The 14469-nt window shown below is 38.6% G+C and overlaps 1 protein-coding gene across 1 annotated transcript in view; it reads right to left on the bottom strand.

Moving 5' to 3' along the window:
* TTN (titin) overlaps positions 1 to 14469 on the bottom strand; it is a 326833-nt gene that overhangs the window by 177351 nt on the left and 135013 nt on the right. The window contains 13 exon segments of the mRNA XM_040358499.1: positions 806 to 883; positions 3756 to 3965; positions 7608 to 7868; positions 7954 to 8221; positions 8596 to 8685; positions 9688 to 9871; positions 9954 to 10236; positions 10325 to 10417; positions 10895 to 11182; positions 11271 to 11561; positions 12878 to 13165; positions 13258 to 13545; positions 13749 to 14027. Of these exon segments, the coding sequence (XP_040214433.1) occupies positions 806 to 883; positions 3756 to 3965; positions 7608 to 7868; positions 7954 to 8221; positions 8596 to 8685; positions 9688 to 9871; positions 9954 to 10236; positions 10325 to 10417; positions 10895 to 11182; positions 11271 to 11561; positions 12878 to 13165; positions 13258 to 13545; positions 13749 to 14027 (2901 nt within the window).

Genomic DNA, 14469 nt, shown 5'->3' with positions numbered 1-14469 from the left:
GAGGGGGGCGAGATGAGTGCCGTCAGATTACATGCAGCGAGAATCTCCTGTTTACTTGGCGGCCTCTTTAATTCAAAGTCCTGTCTCCTGGGCGGGCATTGGACCAGTGTTCTGTCTATCATAGATGCCAGTCCAGGAGGCAGGACTTTGAATTAAAGAGGCAGCCAAGTAAACAGGAGATTCTCGCTGTATGTAATCTGACGGCGCTCATCCCACCCCCCTCCCTGAGATGGACATTGACCAGGCTGCATTCGTGGCAATGGGGAGGCTGCAGATGGGCATAAATCAAGCTGCATTGATGGGCATTTTTAAAGGCTGCAGATGGGCATTGATCAAGCTGCATTGATGGGCACTGACCCTTATTTTGCTTCAAAGTCCTTTATTTAAAATGTAAGTTTCTTTCCTGAAAATTCCCTCTTAAAATGAAAGTGCATGTTATATGCCGATAAATACGGTATATATACAGTATTCTAGAAATAACATAAACAAATGATTCCGTTCCAGTTCATTTCTGTTAATTAGTGTCTTGAATTTCCATAGATTAAAAAAGAACATCATGGCAGTGTGGCATCCATTTGCTTTGCTTTGAATGTTTATATTTCAACCAAGAAGCAAATAATGTAACTTTCTTAACATTCTATATTTGTGCAGACTGCATTATGATTTTTTTTCAACATCTTCTGAGTAAAATAATAAAAAATGATCTGTATCATTTCAGAAAATATTTGTCACTTTTATCACAGGGTTATTTCTATTAATATTGTGATGGTGATGATTATTTTTTTGTTATATAACAAACACATACCTTTGGTAGTCAGATACAGCTCAGCTGTGCTTGTTGCTTCACCTCTTGGCTCAAGGCTGGCAATTACTGAATAGACCCCTGAGGATTTAAAAATATAAATTATAATGATAAATGTATACAATATTGGTTTCTACTTCTATCTATAATAACACTTTGAATAGTTATTAGACTAGAAAAATGAAAAACCACTTGACCTCCAGAAGATTTACCCCCCTTCATGACCGTGCCATTTTTTGCAATACGACACTGCGTGGTCATGCAATGCTGTGTCCTCTTTCCCCACAAATAGAGCTTTCTTTTGGTGGTATTTGATCACCTCTGTTTTTTTTTCTGCCCTTTTTACCAAAAAAAGATCGATAAAGCATATCCAATAAAAAAAAATGAAAAAAATCGAATTTCTTCATCAATTTAGGCCAATATGTATTCTGCTACAGCTTTTTGGTAAAAAATCGCAATAAGTGTATATTGATTGGTTTGCCCAAAAGTTATATCTAGGGGATATATAATTATGGAATTTTTATTTAATTATTTTCCTTTTACTAGAAATGGTGGTGATCAGCGACATATAGCAGGACTGTGATATTGTGTCAGACAAATTAGACACTAACTGACACTTTTTACACTTTTTGGGGACCACTGACACCAATACTGTGATTAGTGCTAAAAATATGCACTATCACTGTACTAATGATACTGGCTGGGAAGGGCTTAACATCAGGGGAAATCAAAGGGTTAACTGTGTGCCTAGCCCGTGTTTGTGCACTGTGTGGGAGGTGCTTTTACTAGGGGAAGGCATTGATTCATGTTCCTGCTTTGCACACAGGTTCAATGCCTTCCCTACTGATAGAACGGCAATCTGCCTTGTTTACATAGGCAGATTTCTGTTCTGGCTCTTTGCTGAATGATTGGCAGGAGCTGGTGGACATTGAGCTCATGCTGTGTATAAGCAGAAGCGGGCCACATGCCACTCCCCAGACCCGGAAGTGCAGGATCACGTTCTAGGTACGTGATCCTGTTCAGGTGAGCCACCTTGCCACCACATATGTAAGTTATACGGTTGGCAAGTGGTTAAAAATGTTCACTATTGGTGATGCACACTGTATCTATGATTGAGTAAAGCATCTAATCATGTGCTAAGGAGATCCTATATTTATTTTAAATCTCAGCATAATGCTAGGTTTCAGAATAGAGACATGTTCGTTTGGCTATATGTGAAAATTGACTCCTTTAGCAGATTGGTCTGTCATGTTTACAGTCACAAGTTGTTTTAGGAAGATACATTTGAAGTTAACTGAAATGCCGCAGAATTTACCGCAATTAATTTAATGCATGAGTAGCTGTTTACTTAAATAGATTCCTCCATTCACACTGTTTAGACTTCTAGGCCAGTTAAATAACTCAGACAGCCTCAGAACCCACCTCTGTCTGAAAAACCAAACAGTGATTTAATCTGATAGACTTTAGTCACTGTTTAGCTAACAATTTTCCACCCTGCTTTGAAGTTTGTCAAACCTGGTAGTGGTGCCAACAGGGCCACCCACCGGTCAAATTGTAGCTAATTCAGCAGAAACTGGACAAACATGAAGCCATGGCCAGCTTACGTTTCATGTCACAATTATTGTACAGCATGATTTTCCATCTCATAAAATTATTTCCAAACAGAAGAAGGTATGTTTATAAAAAAAAAATCACTGGATGAATGTCACAAGCACTTATCCAGCCATCCTGAATTTGACTGTATTTTGCGTAAAGCGGTTGTATACCCTCTGATACTACTTGCACCTACAGGTAAGCCTACATTAAGGTGCTTGCAATATCTCCTTTACCTACATTGCAGAAAATCGGGGCACCGATGTCTACGGGGCATGCTCGCCATAGACAATGGCGCAGGCGCACTGAGCGTGCTGGGTATTGAATGTGAAAGTGCCGGAAAGTGCCGGTTCCAGACACATGCACGGTAGTGACGTCATCACCGCTCCGGCTAGTCACAGCAACAGAGCGGCGATAGCCAGAAGTCATTCCGGGTATCATGGCGGCGGCGGCGGAGGAGAGGAACAAGGGTCGCTGCGGGGGCTTCGATCTAAGGTAAGTAATTCATAATGAGCTAGTATGCTAGTCATACTAGCTCATTATGCCTTTGTCTTGCAGGTTTTTTATGTGTTTTTGGGTATACAACCGATTTAATATGTTGATTTTCTATTATCATCAGCTCCATCTAGTGACCAGAGTGCAGTATTTTTCCTGCAATGCTTCAATCAGGAAAATGCCACATCCCAGATAGCAAGAAATTGTGCTGCAAGTTTAAAAAAGACTTGCTAAGCTATTGCTAGACTTGCAAGTCTGCAATGCATGACTCTAGACCAACTTTCTTTGCAAACATTCTGCAAGTCTGCTGCAAGTTCTGGTTCAGCTATGTTGTGCAATAGTCATCCCACCACAGGGGTCACTGTGGCTGAATTTTCATGCTGTAGCCTTGCAGAGCTCTTGCTGTAGACTCACCACTGCAACTTTGCTCTTGCTAGACACTTGTCATGCACATTTGCTACAAACTAGAGCTTGTGCTTCAAGTGCACTGCAGGTGTACAACTTGCCAGTAAAAAGATAACAGACTTACAATTCAACGCTGACACAAATTTCTGGCAAGTTATCATTGCTGTCTAGGATTATGGCCACTAGATGGAGTTGTCGTTCAAAGGAAATCACCTCATTAACTAAAATACGGCCAGAATTCGTGATGGCTGGGCAAATCCTTGTAACATTCGCCAATCAAACTTTTTATAATTAGCCCTCATAAAGTTATATCCAGTTCATGCATAAATTCTGGTGCATGTGTAGTATAAGCATCCAAATATAATAACTAAAAGTACTTCTGGCAGCTATAATGCATAAACATAACTACGTTTCAGTTTTGTCGGTCCTTTGTTTGTTCAGAAGTTACAGAAGTGCCTACCTTCATCTTCTGCTGTTACATTATGGATGGTCATGTAATGCCAGCGGCCTTCACTTCTGAAGCTGTACTTTTCACTTTCTTCTAACTCCATGGTTCCTTTGTACCATGTGACCACAGCATCATCGAAGGATACTTCACACTCAAAGGTGGCAGATTCATGCTCACTAACAACAATGTTCTGAATTGTTTTGGTAAACTGAATAGTTTCAGCTGTATAGGTAAATTAAAACAGCAATAAATTACTTTAAATTAATACATTATCATCTATTCCTGCAGCCTATAATATACAAACACTGCTTACAGCATTCAATGATATACATTTATAAAGAAGTACAGTTGCTTTATTTACAGTCGTATCTATTAAACAAGAAGGTTTTGTTTTAAAGTGATTACATTTCATATAAAAGTGCAAACAAGTCCAAGAAAGCCTACAAGATCATAAACTTGTAGAAAATGCTAATGGCCAGCAAATGTTATATCTGAATTCCCTGCTACCTTCCACGTCTGCATTGTGTTGTTCCCTATTGATCTCATGGTGTGTGTCAGCGGGTCAGTATGTGATTCTTAAAGTGGACCTATCATCAGAATTTTTTTTTCATGTAAAGTGCAGCACTTGCAGATATTTATTACATATCCCAGATATCACACATTACCCTCCTGAAACTGCCTTTATCTGCTGTTCTCTCCAGAAAGACAGCACCATCATGGTTCAGACACTCTCCGGGGTCAGCATCTACTTCCTAGACTGAGATGCAGGTCCAGAAATAGAATGATAATGCAAATTTGGCTTCCTGTGTGGTTCTTTACTGAGGAAGAAGAGACTGAACAGCAGACTGATGATGGCGCTCAAGTACTGCTTTTATTTATAAAAAGTAAAACAATTAAATAATTGTTGTTTATATAGTTGCTGTATTTTATGGAATGCCAGAAATGTATTAATTGAGGTTTATTGGTTGAACTAGATGGACCTGGGTCTTTTCAACCTGGCTAACTATGTAACTAAGTTACTGAAAGGTCCACTTTATCCAATATCTTCAATCCTAGGAACTAAGCTGGGCAATATAGAGTATCACTCACTACTGCCGTGTAAAGACAGCAAACATTCAGTTACTAGCAGTCAATAGATGTATCACTGGAAGTAGCATCCTGTGGGTTTTGCGCTATTTCAATCATATAATGTATATGGTTCAACTTTAACAAAAAAATAAGATTGAATAATGCCCATGCTATAAGTGTAGGCCATTAACAGTATGCACCTCCTGAAGCCTGGCTGAAAAACTCCCAGAGGTACCCTGTCCAGCCTAGTTTCTATGATGTTGCTAAGATGCTCCCAGCCACTACAGGTTTAATATTCCTCACCCTCCAATATGTGGGTCAATATCTCCTCCATCACAGCAGCACCGAGCTCAGAATTTGAAAGAGAGCGCACAACTGCAATATTGGGGATGAGCAGTAACAGCTGAAAGCATCTTATCAATGTCCTAGCACCTCTGGGAGTTTTTCAGCCAGGCTTTGGGAGGCACAAAAATGGCCTACACCTATAGCAAGGACACTATTAAACTTTGGTCAAAGCTGCACAGTTTGTTTTTTGTTTACAGGTACCCCTAATCTGCATAGAATTTTTAGTAAATATTAAATAACCCTTTAAAAACCCTTTTCATGTCACAACACTGAAGAAATTACACTTTGCTACGATGTAAAGTAGTGAGTGTACAGCCTGTATGACAGTGTAAATTTGCTGTCCTCTCAAAATAACACAACACAGCCATTAATGGCTAAACAGCTGGCAACAATAGTGAGTACACTCCTAAATGAAAATCTCCAACTTTGGCCCAATAAGCCAGTGTAAAGGGGAAGCAAGTGTGTTAAATTTGGTGTTATCGCTCTCACTCTCTCCTACTGGTCACTGGAAGTTCAACATGGCACCTCATGGCAAAGAACTCTCTGAGGATCTGATAAAAATAATTGTTGCTCTACATAAAAATGTCCTAGGCTATAAGAAGATTGGCAAGACCCAAAAACTGAGCTGCAGCACGTACAGCAGTTTAACAGGACAGGTTCCACTCAGAATAGGCCTTGCCATGGTCGACCAAAGAAGTTGAATGCACGTGCTCAGATTCATATCCAGAGGTTGTCTTTGGGAAATAGATGTATAAGTGATTTCAGCATTGCTGCAGAGGTTGAAGGGGTGGGGGGACAGCCTGTCAGTGCTCAGACCATGCGCCACACATTGCATCAAATTGGTCTGCATGGCTGTCGTCTCAGAAGGAAGCCTCTTCTAATGATGATGCACAAGAAAGCCTGCAAACAGTTTGCTGAAGACAAGCAGACTAAGGACATGGATTACTGGAACCATGTACTTTGGTCTGATGAGACCAATATAAACTTATTTGGTTCAGATGGTGTCAAGCATGTGTGTCAGCAACCAGATGAGGAGTGTGTCTTGCCTACAGTCAAGCATGGTGGTGGGAGTGTCATTGTCTGGGGTTGCATGAGTGCTTCCGGCACAGGGGAGCTACAGTTCATTGAGGGAACCATAATTGCCAACATGTACTGTGACATACTGAAGCAAAGCTTGACCCCCTCCTTCTGGAGACTGGGCTGCAGGGCAGGATTCCAATATGATAACAACCCCAAACACACCTCCAAGATGACCACTGCCTTCCTAAAGAAGTTTAGGATAAAGTTTATGGACTGGTCGAATAGGTCTCCAGACCTAAACCCTATTGAGCATCTGTGGGGCATCCTCAAACAGAAGTTGGAGGAGCGCAAGGTCTCTAACATCCACCAGCTTGGTGATGTTGTCATGGAGGAGTGGAAGAGGACTCCAGTGGCAACCTGTGAAGCTCTGGGGAACTCCATGCCCAAGAGGGTTAAGGCAGTGCTGGAAAATAATGGTGGCCACACAAAATATTGACACATTGGGCCCAATTTGGACATTTTCACTTAGGGGTGTACTCACTTTTGTTGCCAGCGGTTTAGATATTAATAAAATTACACACAGAAAGAAATGGTGTAACACTCAGCACTACAACGTCTGATGATTAGGATTAGCAAGGAGGCATGCATAGGTATGTTAGTTTGTCAAAGTAACTATAAAAAATGAAAATTAAAATGTAAAAAATTTAAGAAAATTGTAAAAATCAATCAAAGTCCTGAGATAAAAAAAAGAGATGAACATAGAGTTCTAGGGAATGAGCCCCTGTTTGATCTGAGTCTCTGAAATGAATGCTGCAGAGGGAGCAAGTCTATTTCAGGAGTGGGCAGGAAAACTTGATCACTGTGGGAAAAAGGAAGACAAAAAAGAGAGAGAGAGAAGCGCCAGGCAAATCCTAGTGCAGCGATATTTTATTCAGTTGAAATACAAAAAATGGAAACAGTGTGAGGTGCACTTACAGAGTGCTAAAAAGGGTAGGTGCTTTCCACATTCAGCATCACAGAAGAGCCACCGGGGGTCACCAGTTTGACAGTCACTGATTACTTCCACACAGAGTTACTCAGCCACATCCTACTGAGGTCCCTCGAGGCTTCAGCTTCCCGCTGACACGTGGTGCTCGTGAACTATCCCTAAGGGACACCCCGGCAGCTCTTCTGTGATGCTGAATGTGAAAAACACCTACCCTTATTAGCACTCTGTAAGTGCACCTCACACTCTTTCTATTTTTTTTATTTTAACTGAATAAAATAATGCTGCACTAGGATTTGCCTGGCGCTTCTCTCTCTCTCTCTCTTTTTTGTCTTCCTTTTTCCCACAGGGAATTTTTTTGGGCTTTAATTTCTAAATTAAAATAAATGAGTTATTTTACAAGGTAAGGGTTTACATATACTTTACTCAGGTCTGTAAATACAAACCTTCAATAACAAGATCTGCAGTAGTTTCCAAGTTTTCATATCTGCAGGTATACTGTCCTTGGTCCTCTGTTCTTACATCTTGGATAGTAAGTTTGTGAATTTTCTCATTGACCTCTGTTCTATATCTTCCTTGAGGTTCAATAACTTTTCCATTTCTGTACCACTGAGACTTCACATTTGGAACTGAGATCTCACAAATCAGAGTGCTACTGTGTCCTTCCTTGATGGACCGATCGTGGAGAGGCTTTATAACTATCGGTTCTGCAAAGAAATACAAATCACTATTTTAGAAGGATAGAGAACACAGATGGGGTCATTTATCAATGTAGACAAATAAAGTAATTACCAATCACAGTTAATTTGGCGCTAGCAATGTGTGGTCCACACACTACGCGATAATTTCCTTGATCCTCCAACTGACAGTTCTTGATTCTGAGATAATGACGATCTCCTTCGATACTAATTTCATATTTGTCATTTGTATCCAATTTTACTGTTCCTTTGTACCAGGAAAGTTTGATTTCAGGGTAATTGATCTTGATTTCACACTCAAACAATGCTTCTTTCTTTGTTTGCACAGTTTGATCCTCAATATCTTTGACTAAATTAATAGGCTGCAAAAATAGTAATAATAATAACATAAGTATATCCCTTTAATTATAGCTTATACTGAATTAAAGCTAAACTCCAGGCAGATATTAAAATGCACAAATAATGCAGCTCTTTACTTGTCAATACATCCTTACAACGTATTTTATATGCAATCAGTGTAAATACCTGAATGTGAGGGTGGGGGGTGTAATTGAAAGAAAAACTGCAGATCAAAAGATCAGGTCCATTTACCTGCTAGACGGGGCTGTGCTGCATACACTTAAGGCTATATGGACATAAACACAAATCCGTTGGTAGGTACAACAGTGTGTATTAATTTGTGTATTTGGCTGTTTGCCTGCAGTTCAGCTTTAAGAATTAAGAAATCATTTCCTACCTCAGCTTGGCTCATTCTTTGTTGAATAAATGACACAAGCTCATCAAATTCTTGCTCTTCCGTTTGAGAACGTTCCCCAAATTCTAACTCCTAGAAGATGAAAATAAAAACATATTTCATTTTAACTGTAATCATGGCAGCATGACAACAATTGTATTCTATAATTCGAGTCAGTGTTCCCAGGAACTAAATATTTGTTCTTCTTGATAAGATATTTAAACCATGTTGCAAATGACATATGTCAACAAGAGGTTGGTTTAATACTATATAATACTCTGGGATGTGTGTATAATGCTATTACTGACTTCTGAAAATGCATTCTGTGAGCCATTCTAATCATTGATGCAAAACACTTATGCAGATAGGAAGCTCTAATTTCACTATGACATCACTTGCTGAATGCTTGTTCAAGAGGAGTCAAGAGGAGTCAACCAGCAGTCACCAAGGTGATCAGTAATGACAGCTTCCAAATTCTTCTCAAGTTCTCTGTAAAGTCTAAAGCCTTAAGCCAAATGTTTGTGGCTAGAAACTTGGTCGGGTTTTTTTTTTTTTTTGCAGTCTGTGTCTCAACTTGTGGAGACCCCTGGGACTGAAACAATGCAACATTTTGAGTCAGAACACAAATATGTCTTTCTACTGGGTACCTGGACTTAACTTTGGAGAGAAAATAAAGAAAGATCATCACTCAAACAGAACACAATTTGCAAAAAAAAAAAACTTGATGGGAATTTGAATCTCTTCTCTATTCAAAATGAAAACATTTTTGTTTTTTGTTTTAGATATACTGTCCTTGCAATGGTTTCAATTTCAAATGTGCACATGAAATACTATTATGTTAAATGTCAGCAACTGGTCATATGCCCAACTGAACTATTGTTGTGATTCTTCGTAGAGCAAGCCAACTGAACTATTTTTGTGATTATTCTTATGGCAGCTAAAATGTATAAATGTGGCTGCACCAATCATTAAGCAACCATATATAAAACAAGCACTGCAGAGGAAACCTGAAGACGGGTTTGGGAGTACAATGAAACTTGTTTTGTGCAACAATAATCCTAATTTTACAAAGACATAATTAGGAATCAGACGTACCATTCTGCGGCTTTCTTCTTCTCTGCTGGCTTTGAGAAGCTCAAACGCCTGAAGAAGACCACGGAAATCTGTGATTCCATACATCCGGGCATATTTTTCATACTCTTTAGGATCAACATTTTTCAAGAGTTCCATTATATCAATGGCTTTCTCTTCTTCCTCCTCCTTCTTCTTCGTTGGAGTCCTAAAATGACATTTAGGAAATAAGTATCACCCTGTATGTACAGTATGTTTTTTTTACAGCATATTAATGTGTGTTTATTTACTTTTTAAGTTTAGCTCTGAGGTCACCCTCAAGGGACTCTTGTTTCCTTTCCTCCACTGACAGGTTAGGACTGCACTCAATTTCACCATGTTTGTTGACAGCCACACATCTGTATTGTCCAGAATCAGTCTTGGTGACATCTTTGATTTCCAGTTTGGCTTCATCTCCTTTTTGCTGAACCACAATGCGGCCGCCGTGATTGATCTGCCGCCATTTACCCTTCATCCATTTGACATTAGGAATTGGATCACCTCCGACTTTAGCAATGAATGTTGCAGTGCCCTCTGCAAGAGTGGTATAACGTTAGTGACCGTGAGCAGTTTAAAGGTGGTTGGAAGGGTTGAATTCATAATTATAATAATAAACACTTACTCTCTGCAACTTTTACACTTCCTGGTTCAGAGACAAAGAATAGCTTTCCTTCAATTGCTGCTTTTTTCACAGGTGCTGCTGCAGGTGCTTTTTCTGAATTAAAAACAAAGAGTTATTAAAATGTTTGCAAAGGCAAAACTTTGGACTTTGGATAGAGTGGGGAAGAGTTAGACCTTTTTACTCTGTCCCTGCTGGGGAGGTTCACACATGAATTGGTCCTAGTGACCATTGTCATCAAGGCAGAACGCCTTGGAGAGGCTAATGAGGGCTTATCAAAGCAAAATTGACTACTGGTAAAATGGATTTGTGATTATGTAAATATACGCCGGCCTAACTCTTTATGAATCTAGCTACTAGTTATCATTGAGATTTGGTTTTCAAAAGTTTGATTACAGCTTTAATATATATTCTTTGCCCACCATTCAGCAGAAGATAAAAAAAATCTTTAAAATAATATACATGGTAATGTGAACTTTGTTTATTTATGTCCTCCTATGGAAAGAACACTTTAAATATTATTTAAAAATGAGCTTATGATATTTCATGCACAGGGAAAAAAGTTTTTTTTACCTTTAAGTGTGACTTTAGACGTTGTTGATTCACTTCCTGCAGAGTTGGTGGCTTTGCACACATAATCTCCGACATCTCCTTTAGCAGCTGCTTTCAATTCTAATGTTGCAGTTCCTCTAACAAAGGTGACACTGCAAGTATTTGAAGACTTGATTTCACGTCCACCCTTGATCCACTGAATCCTGATTGGTTGGGATCCCTCAACATGGCAGCTAAGCTGTAAGCCCTCTCCTTCTGCGACAGTTACAGGTGATAGAGGAACATCAAATACTGGAGGTTTCTTAGGTTCTGTAAAGAAGACAACTTTTGTTTAATTTACAAATTTTTACAAATTTTGTGATTTTGTAATAATATTTGACAACATGTAAAAACAAACCTTTAATAAGTACCGAAGAAGTGCAGAGTGCACTTCCAGCTTCATTTGACACCTTGCAAGTATATAGCCCAGCATCTTCCTTGTTGGACTTCTTAATCTGAAGGATCACCACATTGTTCTTGAAAGAGATTTCACTGTTTACTGATTGCTGGACTTCCTGGTTATTTCTGGACCAAGAAACAATAAGTGGCTGGGAGCCGGCAACACGACCTTCCAGTTTAATTGAGTTACCCTCTGTCTCCTCAACAGTTTCAGAAAGCTTTTTAGTGAAACTTGGAGGCACTTTCCGTTCTGTATATGAAGATATAAATATTATAAATGCATATAATAAAAATAAACCTTATTTAGGAGGCTATTTAAACAAATGGCTTTCGCTACACAAAAATACACCAATCTCCAAAAAAATGGTTGGTATTTTAGGTGACCCAAACAGATAAAGCTATTGTGACCACCAACCTGCAAAACTAATTTTATTACACCGTTAACCTTTTTCGACACTGCATATCCCTTTTGTCACTGACTTAAGCCCTTCCTCCTATACTTAGTATTACCAGTAATTTTTTGTCTTTCCCACTGAGGTGCACAAATCAAAAATAATCTTGAGACCTAAAAAACTATAGATTACCCCAGTCTGATATGTAAAATACTTACTATAATAGTAAATATAATAGTAAATTAAATGGGTTGACTCCCTTTTATTATTTAACTAGGCACTAATTAGTTCCTTAAGACTTTTTGTGTAGCTGTAGAAATCATCATTCCACTGCTCACTATAACAGTATTATTGATAACAGCTAGGATGCTAAAGCGGTAGTAAAGCCTGCTTTGTGATTTTTACCTACAGGTAAGCCTATAATAAGGCTTTACACAGTTTACAACCGCTTTAATACACGTTAGAAACAAAAACACTTTATACTTATTAGCCCAGGGACTGCAAAAAAATATATATTATTTTGTATGTGGTTTCAGCTTCATTGTTGAGGAACAGAAAATTAAATTTTCTCAGTATAGGGTCACATGATACACATGCTAATATTAAATTGTGCCATTTCTGAGAGACAACTCGGTTGATTTACTAAAGGCAAATAGGCTGTTCACCTTGCAAGGGAATTTTCACTTTGCAAAGTAATTTTCTTTTATCTGAGTGAATGAAGTGAAGCTCTGCTGACTTCCATTGTCCAATCACGTGCAAGCAAAAATATTGTTTTCTTTCCCCTTGCATGCATTTGGATATTGTCTGAAAAAATCAATTCTCTCCACATTCACTAAGCTAAGGGAAAATGCATTTGCAAAGTGAAAATTCCCTTCTAATGTGAGCAGTCTATTTGCTTTTTGTAAAAAAAAATTGTTGACGCTGGCTACATAAATAGTGCAATATGTGTGTAATACCTGAACACAGTGCAGTATTACTTTTTTATACAGCCCCCAATTTTTCTTTGAAATTGGGTGTTTCAATAGAATACAAAGTAACCAGAACTCCCCTGATCACAGTGCTGTCAGCCCTTTCTTATTTCCTTGACCCTCTATTGGCTACAGAGTGTGCTGCGGCCAAAAGCTTGATAATAGTAAAGGAAAGTGGTGCAGACATATAAAATAAATAATAATACCTTGTACATTGAGCTTGACGTTGCAAGAATCTTTTCCAACATCATTGGTGGCAGAACATGTGTATTGGCCAGAATCAGCCTTGTCTGTCTTCAAAATTGTAAGTTTTGTTGTATTCTCCAGTTGGGTAACCTTGTAATTTCCTCCAGTTTTGATTTCTTTGTTTTCTTTGGTCCAAGTCAGTTTGATAGGATGTGTTCCTGTCACATGGCACTCAAATTCTGCAAGGTCTCCTACAGGTACATCCACTGGTGATGGTTTTGTGTCAAAGAATGGTGGGTTTCTGCCCTCTAAAATGGGTTGAGTTTAAGAAATTGGTGTTAGGAATATTGCAATAAATCTGACACAGTTGATAAAATATAGAAATAGACATCCCACAAACCTGTCAGAATGAGTTTGGCATTAGAAGAGGCAGTTCCAACAAAATTAGAAGCTTTACAAGTATACTGCCCAGCATGGTGTCTGTCAGTTTGAAAGATCTGAAGGGTAGCAGTTTTATCTATATATGATGTTTGAATATTATAGTCATCTCTTAAAAGTACACCATCTTTATACCAAGAAACCTCAATAGGTTCTGACCCAACTATTTGACATTCAAATGACACCGATAAGCCAACAGTTTCCTGTATGTCCTTCACTTTTCTTGCAAAGGAAGGTGGAACGATACGTTCTGCAGAAAGATGCAGTAAAAATTGTTGAATTGTTTCTGTACATAGTATTATGCTAGTTTATCAGCAGGAAGCTTTAATAGTTAGGCGGAACAATGCAAATGCACTTTATGTTTTGCCATTGTGTATCGACTAAATAGCCTCTGGAAAAAGCAAAATACAAATTTATTGACAAGCACTTTATTAAACTTTAAAATAAGTTTACCTGTTACTGTCAGAAGAGCTGCAGAGGAGGCAGTACCAACTGGATTTTCTGCTTTGCATAAATATTCACCAGAATCATGCACATTTGTTTGAGTGAAAACAAGCGTAGCCACATTGTTCTTAAAGTGTGTTTTACAACCATCCGTTGGTCTCAGTTTAGTATCACCTTTGTACCATGCCACTTTAATTTCTGGTGTGCCTTGAATTTGGCATTGTAATGAAGCAGCATCACCTGCGATGATCTGCACTGGTTCCAGTGGTGTAATGAAATATGGTGGTTCTGAGAGACAAGATATTTCAGTTAGTATAGATAATTTAGCGAATGTATGCTTGAAAAATCACATTAAAGGGTCCCTTTTTTAAATACTAATTATAGAATGTCTGCTGACCCTTTGTACCACATGTTGATGTGATGCCACCAGTATGCACATAAAGCCTCATTTCAGATTTCTACCCAATTTCCTGTTATGAAGTATGTAGTAATCTCCCCAAAGATAAAAACCTGAGAGATGTTCTAATCCCCTATCCACTCTACTCTAGAAAAAAATACTTTTATTGCTGCTACAAGAGAAAGTCTACCAACTTCCTGTCCAGAAAACATAGAGAGAGGACATATCATAGTGAAAAGCGAGAAGTTGTAATCTTTTCCCATTCATTCTATAGTTTAAACCTAACAGGGTTTTTAATCATTGCCCTATTATTCAGTTACAACTTGATACAGT

This window comes from Rana temporaria, chromosome 6 (genome assembly GCF_905171775.1).
Source record: "Rana temporaria chromosome 6, aRanTem1.1, whole genome shotgun sequence".
Taxonomy (NCBI): domain Eukaryota; kingdom Metazoa; phylum Chordata; class Amphibia; order Anura; family Ranidae; genus Rana; species Rana temporaria.
Note: the sequence above shows the minus strand (reverse complement) of the source record. Positions and strands in the feature narration are given on the sequence as shown.